The sequence below is a fragment of the Leucoraja erinacea genome, chromosome 18, assembly GCF_028641065.1.
Source record: "Leucoraja erinacea ecotype New England chromosome 18, Leri_hhj_1, whole genome shotgun sequence".
Taxonomy (NCBI): domain Eukaryota; kingdom Metazoa; phylum Chordata; class Chondrichthyes; order Rajiformes; family Rajidae; genus Leucoraja; species Leucoraja erinaceus.
Window position 1 is genome coordinate 25,538,486 of NC_073394.1, and position 14,771 is coordinate 25,553,256.

General features: G+C 40.0%; 1 protein-coding gene and 1 long non-coding RNA gene across 2 annotated transcripts in view; one reads left to right on the forward strand and one right to left on the reverse strand.

The window, feature by feature from the left end:
- ptpn5 (protein tyrosine phosphatase non-receptor type 5) overlaps nt 1-2,793 on the forward strand; it is a 76,560-nt gene extending 73,767 nt beyond the window's left edge. The window contains exon 13 of the mRNA XM_055649661.1: nt 2,141-2,793. Within this exon, the coding sequence (XP_055505636.1) occupies nt 2,141-2,234 (94 nt within the window). The 3' untranslated portion in view covers nt 2,235-2,793. The remainder of the gene's footprint in view (nt 1-2,140) is intronic.
- LOC129705829 (uncharacterized) overlaps nt 1-10,857 on the reverse strand; it is a 144,881-nt gene extending 134,024 nt beyond the window's left edge. The window contains exon 1 of the long non-coding RNA XR_008724969.1: nt 10,601-10,857. This is a non-coding gene — a long non-coding RNA (uncharacterized LOC129705829). The remainder of the gene's footprint in view (nt 1-10,600) is intronic.
- Between the last annotated feature and the right edge of the window lie 3,914 nt (nt 10,858-14,771).

The window sequence follows — 14,771 nt, forward strand, 5'->3', positions numbered from 1 at the left end:
AGTCTTCACACTGTACTACATCCCTTTTGAGAACTACAAGTGAATCTGCCGCCACATACCTTACCAATGTCACTCACTTTGGCTCTTTATATCTGTGTATTCACTTTAAACCTGCACTCACTATAATTTCTCTCTGTCTTCTGGACCTTTACTTGAATGCTTCTGCAATATTTCATGTTAACCACCCTGTTCTAAGAAATTGACAAATTCCTTCACTTTTGAACAATAAGTATTTTATGAAAACTCACAACTTTCTTATTTTGTATTCTACATTGATCAGATAATCACTCTGCTCTGCCATCTGTAAAGTTTCATGCCTTTTTATCTGCAGGTCTCTTTTCTTGTAATATCTCTAGAACTGCACCTTTTATATTTATTTGTCTTTTTTTATTTATCCCTACCAAAATGTACCACCACAACTTTCTGTGTTAAATTTCATCTGTCACCTTTTTTCATCAGCTTATGTCACCTTGAAGACCATCGTGATCTTTCTCTCTGTTCTGTATTGACTTTGGATTTTGAAATTTATCCTCCTCCATCCAAATCCAAATTATAACTATCTATCGGGAAAAACAGTTCTCTTGGTTTTCTCGGGAACACCACAGTCTTTAGTTTATGGAGCAGCTAAAAATCAAAGTTCGTTTTGATTTTGTTTTCTATCCCTTAGCCAAATTCTTATCCACCCTGCTTCTTTATTCCATGCCCTTCAACCTTGCTGGCAAACATATTACTTGGGACGTCTATATACACATGAACCACACTGGCCTCATTTGATAAGAACAGTACAATTTGTTCACTGAAGCTATATATAACTGAAATCATTCTTTGCTGATATTTTTTCTGTTGGAAAACCTGTTCTCCATCTGCTTGGGATAAAGTATTTTGAGATGCTTTCACATAATTTGGAAATGAGCTGAGAGGAATATAAATAGCCTTTGTAAACAAAATTCTCAAATAAAAGCTGTGAAATCAACAGATTGTGTTTTGCTTTATAGACAGGGTACCAGAAGCAAGCAAGATCATGTAAAACAGATGCTAACTGTTCCTGATTTTTTTTTAAATTGAGTGTAAAGGATAGCATTAGTCATAGGCACACATTCTGAACCATTCACACATTCTGAATCTGAACAGATATGTCATCCTGGGAAAATACCAAAAGATATATGCATGACCCATATTCAAATCTGCTATTAATTCATTCCCATGTACAAGAAGAGACCAAATGTTAATATGTCTTCTTCTTGCTTATGGCGAGCACAGCCTAAAGTTGTAGGCCAACTTTTTCTATTTGATCTTATTTGATTGTGCACGGCAGGTTGATTGCATTAGTTGAAACTGGGCTGACCAAGCGAAGGTTGCAATCTCCCACCCCATGTTAATATGTGAGATCATTTGTTAAATGAACTTTGCAAAATACAATCAGTGATCCTTAAGAAGACTGCAATTTACGGCCTGTTTTGTAAAAAATGCACACCTGAACATTAAATGAACAGGAAAAGTAGTGTTCCTTTTAAAACCACAGGCTGTTTCAAGTTGCCATTTATCATCTTTAAATTGCCTACACTGCCTCCTAACCACTCCCATTCTCTTGTTCTTTTCAATAACTTCCACCTATCCCTAATCATTCCTTTCCTCCCTTCCCAACTCCTTTGTCAAAGAGACCCCTTTGCTTCTCCAGGGTCCAATTAAATTGTTCACCAATTACCTCTGGCAATCATTTTAAATACCATCCTTCAAGCTTCAATCACTTTTTATCCTGAAATGGTAATTGGGGTTCTATGATTTAAATAGGATATTATTTTCTATTTTAAAATGCTGCTTTTTATATGAAAGCCAGCTGCATTTAGATTGCCTTCAAAATGGATTTGATCATTTTGCCAATATTAAGGATTGGTATCGCCACATTACATGTTCCTGCTTTCATGAACCAAATGAGAAGGATGTCAAAGGTAGAAACTGGGGAATATTTGTGCAATTAACAATTGTATAAATTTGTTGGCAAATGAAAGACCAAATGCTAGGCAGCTGGGCTGTAAAAGTGGTCGAATGTTTCCAGAGTTGATTCAGTGTCAACAGAAGTTTTGTATTTTGCTCTTTCACAGGAACCCCCATCTGATGTACATGTTGTATTCTTTCTCAGGGGAGGAATGATCCAGACATGTGAGCAGTACCAGTTTGTGCACCATGCTCTAAGCCTTTGTGAGAGACAGTTAGCCCAACAAGCCGAGGAATGAATTACAACAAACCAGTCATGGACCAAAGTAACAGAAAAATCTCCTTGGTGATTTTATTATCATAATTATACGTTCTCAAACAGATAACTGATGCTGAAGTGTATGTGTGCATATGTGCATGGATCTCAACCACTATGTTTCAGTGTTGGTGATCTTGATATGCATCATCCTCATCTTTTCATTTTTTTTTAAAGTTTTACAATTTATCAATTGTGCAGGAGTTAAAATATCAACTACACTGGTACCTCCCTTAGCATTCAAAATATGTTCCCAGGAATGACAGAGCTAATAGAATTGGTTCTAAAAGTTGCCTTTATAGCACCATCCATACAGAAACGTGTTATTGAGAATTAAAAACAAAGTGCTGGAGGATCTTAGTGGGTCAAGCACCTGTGGAGGGAAGGGCCAGACAAGATTTTGGGGTGGGATCCTTCTTCAGACTGACCCCAGTCGGGGGTAGAAAACTAGAAAAGAGAGGTGGGGGTGAGGCAAGGCCTGGCAAATGTGATAGGTGAGATGGGAAGAGGGAGAGTGGAAGGTGGGAGGAGTCAATGATAAAGGCAAGAGATGAAAAGGAGAAAAAAGAACATAAGTAAAATGTAATGTAATATGGGTGGAAACGGGTGGGAAAGAGGGGGGATAAATGGGAAATGGGGGACTTGAGACTCGGAGATGAGCATATGGAGGAAGGGATAGGAGTAAAGTGACTAAGGTGGAGGGAGATGGTGGCAAAAATGTGCGCACACCAGTATGGGGGTTGCAGGGGAAAGCGAGGGGGTAGGGAGTGTATTATTTGAAACTGTAAAATTCAATGCTCTTATCATTGGGTTGAAGGCTACCCAAGTGGAATATGAGGTGTTGTTCTTCTAGTGGCCTCACTCTGGCAATGGAGGTCATGGACATAAAGTGGTGGGATCCTCCAATAGGAGTTAAAATGGTGAGCAACTGCGAGCTCCAGCAGGCCTTGGCAGACAGGGCACAAGTGTTTGGCGAAACCGTCCCCTAGTCTAGGTCGCTTGGTCTTGCTGATGAAAATGAGGCCACATCAGGAGCACTGAATGGAATAGATGAGGTTGGAAGAGGTGCTTGTGAACCCGTGTCTCACCAGGAAGAGTTGCTGGGTCCCTGGGTGGAAGTAAAAGAGGAGATGAATGGAATTGTGTTATTTCTCCTGTTGTTGCAGGAGAAAGTGCCTAGGAAGGGAGCAGGTAGGGTGGAAAGGAATGAGTGAACCAAGATGTTGCGGAGAGAGTGGTCTTTACGAATAATTGAAAGAGATGGAGATGGGATGATGTGACTGATGGTGGGATCATGGTGAAGGTGGTGGTTACTGCAGAAAGAGGACATCTCAAATATCCAGGAGTGGAAAGCCTCATCTTGGCCGACATAGAAATTGCGAGTTACGGATGGCGTCTTTACAACAGGCCAAGTGGGAGGAGGTGTTGTCAAGGCAGCTGGGTTAGTCAGTGGGTTTGTAGTAGACAGCAATTGATAATCTGTCCTCTATGACGGAGACCGAGAAAGGGGTGTGAGATGTCAGAGATAGTCCAAGTGAATTTGAGGATAGGGTGGAAATCAGGTTGATGAAATCAATGAGTTCTGCACAGGTGCAGGAGGGGGCCCCAATGCAATCTTTGATTTAGTAAACAAATACTTTGGGAATGTTGCTGGGGTACATTTAGAGCAAGGAGTGTTCAGAGTGACTTAGCTGGGGCTCATGTGATTGTCCATGGCTACTTCTTTGACTTGAAGAAAACAAGAGGAACTGTTAAGGGTGAGGACAAGTTCCACCAGGTAGAAGAGAGTGTTTGTTGAGGAGAACTATTTGGGTCTTTGTTCAAGAACTGAAGGGTGTTGAGAACTTCCTGATGGGGAATGGGGATGTAAAGGGGCTGGATGTCCATGGTAAAGATGAGGCAATTGGGGGCCTAGGAATTGAATGTTACTGAAGTGGTGAAGAGCATATGAGGTGCCATGAAACACCTGGAGCAAACATCTGCATAACCTGCTTCTAGATGTTGCTCTGCTGGGAAACTGGTTGCTGGAAACCTGGAGCGAATCTAGCGATCAGCCAGTGTGACCAGGCTGCTGGCGGAGGGTGGTGTTAAGTGGACTATGGTAAGCATTTTGCTCTTCAGCACTGAGATGTTGGGCTCAGGGCTGTACCATGTCTGGTACAGACCATGCAATATATTGACATAATGTCCAGATTTACCATCTACTTTATCAACATGAGGTGTGAGGGAATTTGACTCTCCCCTACTTGTTCAGCTGCACAGCTCTCTCCAGCCCAGAGATGTATCTTTGGTACTGAGCTCAGTTGTGGTCACTGGTCTTTGACATTGTCACATCCAAGAGCAGTCAATGAAAGATACCACAGGATTTAGATGGTCTGCCAGCACACAAGCACCCCTGTGCGCACTGACGTGGTTAGGATTCAGCCCCGAGCCCCACACTTCAGTGTTGAGTGGCCCCCTGCCCCCACTTCCCAGCTTCACACACCGTCCAGCCCACACTGACAGCTTTCCCACACTGAGTTGTATAAAATCAATGCATAGGTGTCAATGGGCACAGGGTGTCACCCAGGTTCCTTGCACAATCGCACACAGCCCAAGGTTCAGCCTATATGATTAAGAGCATTCTGATAAATCAGCAGGCTGCAAGTAGGATACCAGTGTTTTGCAGAGTGCATAAAGTGTTTGTGTCTAAATAGGTATTTTCCACTTATCATTGGAGATGCAGATGTTTTTAAGGTGATGTGCTGAGATCAGCAATGTTATCCCATCATATGAGCCATTCTCCTGTTCAATATTTGAGAATTCTCCTGTTGCTCCCATAGATAATACAACCAAAAACAAATCACTGCATTTTCATCCAAAAGTTGTTTGTAAGATATTGTCATGCGCTTTAAGGATACTTTTGTGAAAAAGCACATGTTGTCTGGTGTACGGTTATTTTTCTTCAGCAACATTTGTTTTAAAAATTAGTAAAAATAGATCCTCTCATTTTAAAACAGAGGAACAATTCTTACCTTTCTAAGAATATAACTATGAAACTTAATTAATATATTCACATTTTGACACATTGAATGCGAAGACTGACAAAATATCATGTATTCTATCTACACGTTTTAAATATTTTTAATTTAGTCGTGAGAGTAACTTTTTTATATTCCTCTTTGAGCTCAGTGACAACTTTAGCCAAGAGGTTAGTGTAGGCCATTTCTAGGGTCTCTAAAAATGTCATTTGGGGATTGGAATTACCAGGATGCAGTAACTGTCATTTTATCTATTGAAATATGAATGATGCAGAACGTAAAATATATATCTCCTACAAACATCTGCTTTAAGACTTCAAAATAACATAGGATTTAAGATTACCATTGTGACATCTTTGTGAAACTATATATTTGACCCTCAGATCTACTGAAACCCCTACCCCATTCCCCCCTCTCATACTTGAAGTAGACATAGCCTGGTATGTAGGAAGAATAATACACTGTACAAAATACCCAATCACTTTGGAACAGCTTAAATTTCCCAAGCTCCATTTAATTTTGATGGAGCAACTTTTTTCCTCATAATATACAGCTGAAAACTATCACTCCCATCTGCTACTTTCTTAATTATTGCACTATGACATCAACTCCATGTTGCATTTGATATTTTAGTGGTCCATTAAAACAAGAATTAAAATGTACTAAGCAGATAACTCAAAGAATATATCACAAAGACCTAAACATGATGAGTTTTAACAAGTGGAAATGTTTGTAGGGCTATAATTATGCTGGAGGAGAATGAAGTTAATTCACGGGGATCTGCAGTTCATTTAGCAGGTAATTTGCTGTTCCTGCTCTTCACGGATCTTCAAATCTAAATACCAGAAAATGTATAGCATTTGATGAGAGATTGTACTCTTTGTTCTTCTTTTCCTAGGGAGTAGGGCTATTACACACAGACAATTTAAGATATTCCTGTTTATTTTCACTGTGATTGTAAACTGAAATGATTGCAGTATTTCCAAAGCGAGCTTTGAAGACTGTGGGGGTTGCAATGCATTTTGATTCTGGTAAGGGATAATCGATTTGATCCCAATTTTGAACTGATTTGAATTTTTCAGAACAAACACTGGAGTCAATTTATTTGGTATCATGGAGTGAAGAGCTACACTGAAACTTAAAATAAAATGTAATCACTGTGAATTTCTAGGAAATGACCTGCAGCTAATGATTAGTTATCATTAGTAATAATAAAGATTTAAAATATATCTAGAGCAGAGCACAAACATTAGGTTAAAATGTATACAGCCAATTGTTATTCATATGTGAAAACTCAATTAATATTCTTTCATGTATATTTAAGCTTCAAATTCAAGCTTGACCAAGAGAACAACGTTTTTTATCAAGGTTTTATAAAAACATGGCAGATATAATTCAGAATTTTCAACCTAACTTAAAAGACACACATTATCATAGCACAAAAATATTCTAGATTAGATCAGGAGTGGACATTAGTTGATCATGGAAAATTGAAAATCTGTACTAGAGGGCATTCTTCTCACGTTACAGTTAGAATGCAACTGAATAATGATTCGGGAAAATGTAATCTGCTTTTGCACGCTGTATATGAACTGGGAACAACTGATGTCAATGTTTTTAAAGAAAGCTAAATCAGTCTGAAGAAGGGTCTCGACCCGAAACATTGCCTATTCCTTCGCTCCAAAGATGCTGCTTCACCCGCTGAGTTTCTCCAGCATTTTTGTCTGCTTGATTTAGGTCATAATGTTAACCAGAGATGAGAAAACAAAATTCTCCTAGTGATTTAAGGGCTATACGAGATCAGCTTTAAGAACATTTTCCGCAGACATAATCATTTGCTGCGCCGACAATAAATGTTTGTAAAAATTGAAAATCTACTGTAAATGCTCACATAACACTTTGATACTTGACAAAAATGATAACAGAAACATGAATACCAGGAGTATGTTTCTTGGCCAATCAAGCCTGCTCTGGCAGTCAGCTGGACCATTCTAAACCTCTCTCTTCCTTACCTCATCTTTCCTGTCTCATCACCGTATCCCAATTCTCTACTCGTCCAAATCTATCAGTCCTAACTAACCTTGAATATCTTCAATGACTTAGGCAGAGAATTTCAGCTCTCTAACTGAAGATGTTTCTCATCTCAGTCTTAAATTCATCTCTTATTTGGAGACATTGCCCCAATTTCAGATTCACTAGTTGGAGGAATCTACAACATCAATCCCATTCAAAAAAATCCCATTCAGACAAACAGTCTGAAGAACCGAAACATCACCCATTCCTTCTCTCCAGAGATGCTGCCTGTTGCGCTGAGTTACTCTAGCTTTTTGTGTCTATCTTCCATTCAAAATCTTGTTTGTTTCAATTGAGATTACTTCATTCTTCAGTGGGTATAAAAAGTGGATGGTGTAGGGAAGTTCAGGTAAAGGAGGGTAAGCGAGTATGAGTTGAAAGCGTAGGACGAGGTATTGAAGGTGGAAATTGAGCAAATCTAATTGGGAGAGGAAAATACAGCACCAGCATTGTAATTTGAAGCAGACTTTCAACTGAGATCAGTCAGTCTAGTCAATAGATTAAAAAAATCACATTTGTCAATTGTTTTAGTCCTGGCTAAATTATTTTCCTTAGGCAAAACTGGATTAACCAGTCGTTCATCGGATTTATTGTGTTCCATCAACGTGAATTATATTGTGTTTGCCCTTTAAACAAGTGTACATTTCAAAAATTAATTCATTAATAGCATTGGGACACCCAAGAATGTTACAAGGCGTAAGAAAGTTTTCTTTCATTAAAAATTTATATTTTGTTATCAGCCTTTGTCAAAAGATCTTGGAACTCGCCTCCTGATATGTTCACTGATCTTAAGAGTTTGAGTGGTTTTGGACTCTTAATCCTAAACCATTTGAAAATGCGAAGTTCAATTTTCACATAGGCAAACACAAAAGACTTAAGAAACTATTTTACACAGTAGCAAATTATTTTTGTACTCTGCTGTAGTTTATTCAGGTGCATTGTTACAACCGAACTCTGGTCACTGTGGTATTTGCCTTGTCTTGCTTGTTTACATACGATCTGTCCGTAATAACGTGCGCAGAAAAATGACTGAGCAAATTAATTTCTAGTTTTTCAGTCACTATTTTATCAGGTGGACCAAGTTGCATGTTGGGAAAACCAGCTTCTCTTTCAGTCGCCCCTATGCAAGGTCTTTCAAATCAAATTAGAAAATTAAACAGCTCGAGAAAGTGGCTACATTGAAGGTGTCCCTCCAATGAAAACAGCAAATGTCAGTTGAACTCTGACCAGCATTTGATCAGTGTGAATGTAAACCAGTTTTACTGAGACTTTGAACTCAGCCTGATAATAAAGTATAACATTATCTAGCCTATTTGTTAATATGTAAGGGAAGAGATTAGAAAACAAATAAAAATCTGGAGATAGAGATACATATGAGAGTTGTCGATAAAGCAGTTCTTGCTCTTTCAATAAACTGTCAAAAACATCAACATGTCGCTGTGAAAAGTTCATGAGGAGAGGAAGAGTCATGAATATGATATGAATTACAAGCTCAGGATCAGGCTTGACAGAAGTAGCTAAGTATACTTTACAGAAATACTTGGTAAATACTTCTTGAAATGCTATTAAACTGAGGGACTGCAAGCTCTGGTTCCCACCACTATAGCAGTACGCTTGTGTCCTAGTCCAGATCCTGAGCATCATTCTGCTCAAGGAAAGGCATTTGTCTCCCACTTTCCTACCCGTCTTTCTATAATTGATGACGGGTAGGTGGGCCTGAAAATTTTGAGGTTTACTTGCTTTTCTTAATTGATGCAGCTAACTTCAAAGTCTGCCAAGAGACAGGTGTAGGTAGACTCAGAGGCATCAAAATCTTTAGAAATAAAAGTTTTTACATATATCCATAGCTGTTGAGCTACCATGGCCCTTCAAAGTTTTTCTCTTTCAAAGAAGCAGTCTTTAAAATAGCTATGATCTCGAATATTGCTCTGAATACATTTATTATGTATAGATAAGCACATTTAGTAAAAATACAATGTAACAATCATGTAACATTTTTAGGTATATTGCTTCACTCATAAAGTGGGGAAAAAAATATGACAAGTCTTAATTGTGCTGTAAGCGCAGCATTTATTTTGTAAGCAGAAATGAGAATGTGCCCTCAATGCCCATCGCAATGCAAGCTGATTATAGAAAATGTTGTGTAAAATTTATAAGCTATCTAATTTGAGTTAATTTGATATTGGACTGAGAAACATGAAATTGATTTACTGAGATGTATGTTTGTTATATGGCATGTTAAGTGTTTAACAGGAATAAATAAGATGTTGATCTCAATCTTTTTCAAATGTAGTTCACAAAAGACCAAGACAATGTTAATTACCATGTTAAGTAATTTGTTCAATATCATACACAGTTACATGGTTTGATGTATCATTTTGATAAAATGTGATGGAGGTGTTTATGAATTTTAATAAAAATAAAAAATGTGTTGACTTTCCTTAATTTCCATTACTTTATTACCATTACTTTATTTCATCGGTGGACAAGAAGTTACCAAATACTTGACTTTATACCTAAAGGCAAATAAAGGGTTTCTATTTCAAAGTTAGACATAGGTACTCAAATTACTTTGATTTTTTTTCATGTAGCAACTCATTCTATTTTATTCAAAGTATTCCTGCTATTATTATAATTTGCTCATTGGGTTAAACTGCCATTTTTATGAACTCCTTCAGTATTACCAACTCTGGTTCGCCAATTCTCACATCTGTATCTTCAATTTTCGTTACCTCAGTATTTTTTAGCTTGTTCTCAAATCATCTTTCTACCTGCTCAAAGATTTCTCAAAATCGACCGCACCCGCCCTGATATATATTTTTAAAGCTTCCTTTCAAACTCATACAGTAGGAAGGTGGGAGCCCGAGTATGTTTTAAAAATACATTGAAGATAATATAGAGGAGTTGTATGTAAACTAGTCTGGCCAGGGACATTAATTCCACAGCTTAGTGTAAGTAATTTGGAAACATCACTTTCAAACTATCGATGCATAGTCACTGACAGTCTTCATACACTTAAGCAGCTCATTTTTGTCACTGTGGTTAATTTAATAGACTAGCAATCCAGAAGCCGAGATTGACAATCCAGAGATTGTGATTTAAATTCCACCACTGATAGATATGGAACGGAAATTCATTTAATAATTTTGAATTTTGAGGGATTAACCCAACTAGTCAGGAATAATGATCACAAAAACAGATATCAGGTTGTCTGGTTCACAAATTTACACCAGTGATAGAAATTTGCCATCCTTACCTGGTCTGTTAAAAGGCTCAGCAAGCTACTCATTTGCAGGTGACTCACTATCAACTTCTCAAGGCACAATTGGGGATGGGCCATAAATGTTGGCCTTGACAACGATATCCACATCCTAGAAAAATGAAAAACAAATGTTCTTTAGTGCCTTTCCTGTGCAAGATGAGATCGGACAAGAAACATAGGATTAGTAGTAAGGTAGAAGGAAGACACTTGTGTTGAACTGTGTTTGTGAGAATTTTGAGCCTTATCAAAGGAGTGTGTAATGCACTTACCAAATTTGTGAGCCTGCAATCTGGTACAACTTGCAAGATGGTAGCAGGGTGGCACAAGGATGTTGTCAGGATGTGAAAACAAGAAAATACATCCAGTCATTTAGGTACACTTGAGTCTGGCAGTACTCAAGATGATGTTTCATGAGTTTGGAGTTGTTGGAGAGATACTTCAGGATCTAAAGTGGATAGGTATCCCATGCCTATTTATAAAGTACTGTTAACATCATGAAACATCCCATGGCAATGGAAAGAAGTATTATCAAATAATATTTGGAATTAGGTGGCAGGATTGATCTACAAAGGTTTTATTGTAGATGTGACTTTTAAGGGGGATCTTAAAGGGGGAAAGAGAAGGAGAGAGAAAGAATGGTGGAGTGAAAAAATTCCAAACACTAGGGACTTGGCAACTGAAAGCAGGAGTGACTTTAATCATACTCCAAGTAAATCACCAGGTTAATAAATAATTGCTGGGTTGGTTTGTTATATCACCCTCAGAAATATTGGTCCTAAATGCTCTGTTGGTTATGCTATGTGTCCACAAAAAACTGATCGCTGCTTATTGTACATTCTAGATTCCAAACTTAGAAGCTGGGTACAAATTATCAAAGAGGCCACCCATGGCTTTGTTTCCTGCTGCTTGCTGCCATATGCATTTATCCATAAACGAGTACTTTGCATCAGTATTCATCAAGGAGAAGAATACGGTGGACAGTGAGATCAGTGTGGGGAATACTAAGGTGGACACAAAATGCTGGGGTAACTCAGCGGACAGGCAGCATCTCTGGAGAGAAGGAATGGGTAACGTTTCGGGTCGAGCCCCTTCTTCAGACTACTAATTAGTATTCAGAATACCAATATGGAAGAGAGGTATGAGATTAAGAAGGAGGTTGTGTTGGGGCTCTCGAAGAGCATTATGGTGGATCAATCCCACGGATCTATCACAGGCTATTAAGAGAGGCAAAGGAGGAGACTGCATAAGCATTGCCAATGATCTTTGAATCTTCTCTGGCCACACATGAGGTCTCAGAGAACTGGAAAGTAATAAATGTTATTCCTTTGTTTCAGAAGTGAAGTAGAGACAATCCAGCAAATTATAGGCTGGTGAGACACAAAACAGTAATTGGAAGATGCTGGAGACAATTTTTGGTGATAGGATTTACTCGCGTTTGAAAGAGAATGGGTTAATTTCGGACATTCAAGATAACTTTGTGAACTTGATTGAGTTTTTTGAGGTGACAAATGTGATCGATGAGGATATGGCAATGGATGTTGATTCCATGGATTTCAATAAGGCATGATGAATTCCCACATGGTAGGTTGACCCAGAATATTAAGATACATGGGATCCATGGTGACTCGTTCATTTGGGTCAGGTCGGGACCCTTTTTCAGACAGTGTAGTAAAACAAGTGTGAGAAAAAAAGTGATAAAATACAAGACAATCAGAGCCGGCAAACGATGACCTCAGGTAAGGAGGCCCTTACCTGATAAGCTGATTTTTGTAAAAAAAAAAAAAAGAGCCCAAGAGGGATACAGAGTTGTGAATTGTGGAGCGGGTTAATGGACTCTTAGGAGGGAGGGGGGATAGGGAGGAGAGGAGTTGTTTGTAGAAGTTATCTAAAATTGGAGAATTGAATGTTCATAGAGTTGGATTGTAAGCTACCAAAGTAATGGGCATGCCATGTACAACTGCTGTGAGGAGAAATTTCTTCAGCCAGTGTTTGATGACATTCTGTGGAATTCTCTACCCGAGATAGCAAAGATGGTCGTCATTAAATATATAAAGGGAGATATAGTTCATATTGACACAAGGAACTCCAGATGTTGGTTTACCAAATGCTTAATGTTGAGAATATTTAGTAATGTTGAAGAGCTCAAGGGACATGGAGAGAAGTTGGGACAATATGTTGAAGCCCATTACCTCAAATGTTTGGCAGGCCTTGTGGAAGAGTTCTCCCACCCACGGTAGAGAAATGGTGACTGAGCTTTCGGCAGGTTCACGAAAAGACGGCGAGACACCCTATGCACTGGTGAGAACCATTGTCGAGAGACCTCACATTTTTCCTCTTGCGTTTGAGGCAGCAGAAGTTATGTAATGCCTTCCAGGCACTGTAGCCAGTTCAATGTGCTGTTGTCAAGAGCCGTGAGGTCTAACCCTCCACCAGGGGGGCGGAGGACAGCACAGTCGAATATTATGTGCTGTGCTGTTCAGCACAGACGCAGACTGCTGATGAACGCAGCCCCCAGCGATGCATGTTCTCGTTGAACCGGCCAACCCCTGTAGGACTTTGCCGAAGCGCACACATTTGCAACGGAAACTGTTGTGTACTGTCAGGGCAGTTCGATGAGGATCATTTGTTTCCCACCGAACATTGGTTTAGTTTATTAGTGTTTTTAAGGATGTGACAAGTAAAATGGAGGAAGGGGTGCCAGTGGATGTAGTGTATCTAGACTTTCAGAAAGCCTTTGATAAGGTCTCGCACGGGAGACTGGTGACTAAAATTAGAGCACATGGTATTGGGGGTAGGGTGTTGACAGGGATAGAAAATTGGTTGGCAGACAGGAAGCAGAGTAGGAGTGAACGGGTCCTTTTCAGAAAGGCAGGCAGTGGCGAGTGGAGTGCCGCAAGGCTCGGCGTTTGTGGCCACAACCATGTTTACCATATATATTAATGATTTGGAAGAGGGAATTAGGAGCAACACTAGCAAGTTTGCGGATGATACAAAGCTGGGTGGCAGTGTGAACTGTGAAGAGGATGTTAGGAGGTTGCAGGGTGACCTGGACAGGTTGAGTGACTGGGCAGATGTGCAGCAGATGCAGTATAATATAGATAAATGTGAGGTTATCCACATTGGCGGCAAAAATAAGGAGGCAATTATCTCAATGGGGGTTAGGTTAAGCAGGGGAAAGCGCAGCATGACCTGGGCGTCCTTGTCCACCCGTCGTTGAAAGTTGGCGGGCAGGTAGAGCAAGCAGTGAAGAAAGCTAATGGAATGTTGGCCTTCATAACAAGAGGATTTCAGTATAGGAGTAAAGAGGTTCTTCTGTAGTTTTATAGAGCTCAGGTGAGACCACATCTGGAGTATTGTGTCCAGTTTTGGTCTCCGAATTTGAGGAAGGACATCCTTGTGATTGAGGCAGTGCAGCGCAGGTTCATGAGATTGATCCCTGGGATGGCGGGACTGTCATATGAGGAAAGATTGAAAATACTAGGTTTGTATTCAATGGAGTTTAGAAGGATGAGGGGGTTCTTATAGAAACATAAAATTGTAAAAGGACTGGGCAAGTTAGATGCAGGAAAAATGTTCCCAATGTTGGGCGAGTCCAGAACCAGGGGCCACAGTCTTAGAATAAAGGGGAAGCCATTTAAGACTGAGGTGTGAAAAAACTTTTTCACCCAGTGAGTTGTGAGTTTGTGAAATTCCCTGCCACAGAGGGCAGTGGAGGCCAAATCACTGGATGGATTTAAGAGAGAGTTAGATAGGGCTCTAGGGGCTAGTGGAGTCAAGGGATATGGGGAGAAGGCAGGCACGGGTTATTGATTGGGGACGATCAGCTATGATCACAATGGCCGAATGGCCTCCTGATGCACCTATTTTCTATGTTTCTATGGCAGTTCTGCATGCAATCGCACTTGAACGGACCACGTGCGCTGTCTACTCTTCCAAAGCCAACGGCGCGATCCTCCCGCCTCCAACTGCCAGAGGATTCGGGCGGTAAAGAGACGCAGCCCCGCCCCCAGCACAGGCTGCGCACCCAGACCATGCACCCTGGATCTTTGCCCTGGACCAGCACCGTGCCCCGCCTCCAGATCAAGCTCCACCCTAGGCCCCGCCCCTTCACCGCTGACCACCAGAGGCACGAATGGGAAATATACTTGGCCCCGTCCCCAGCTCT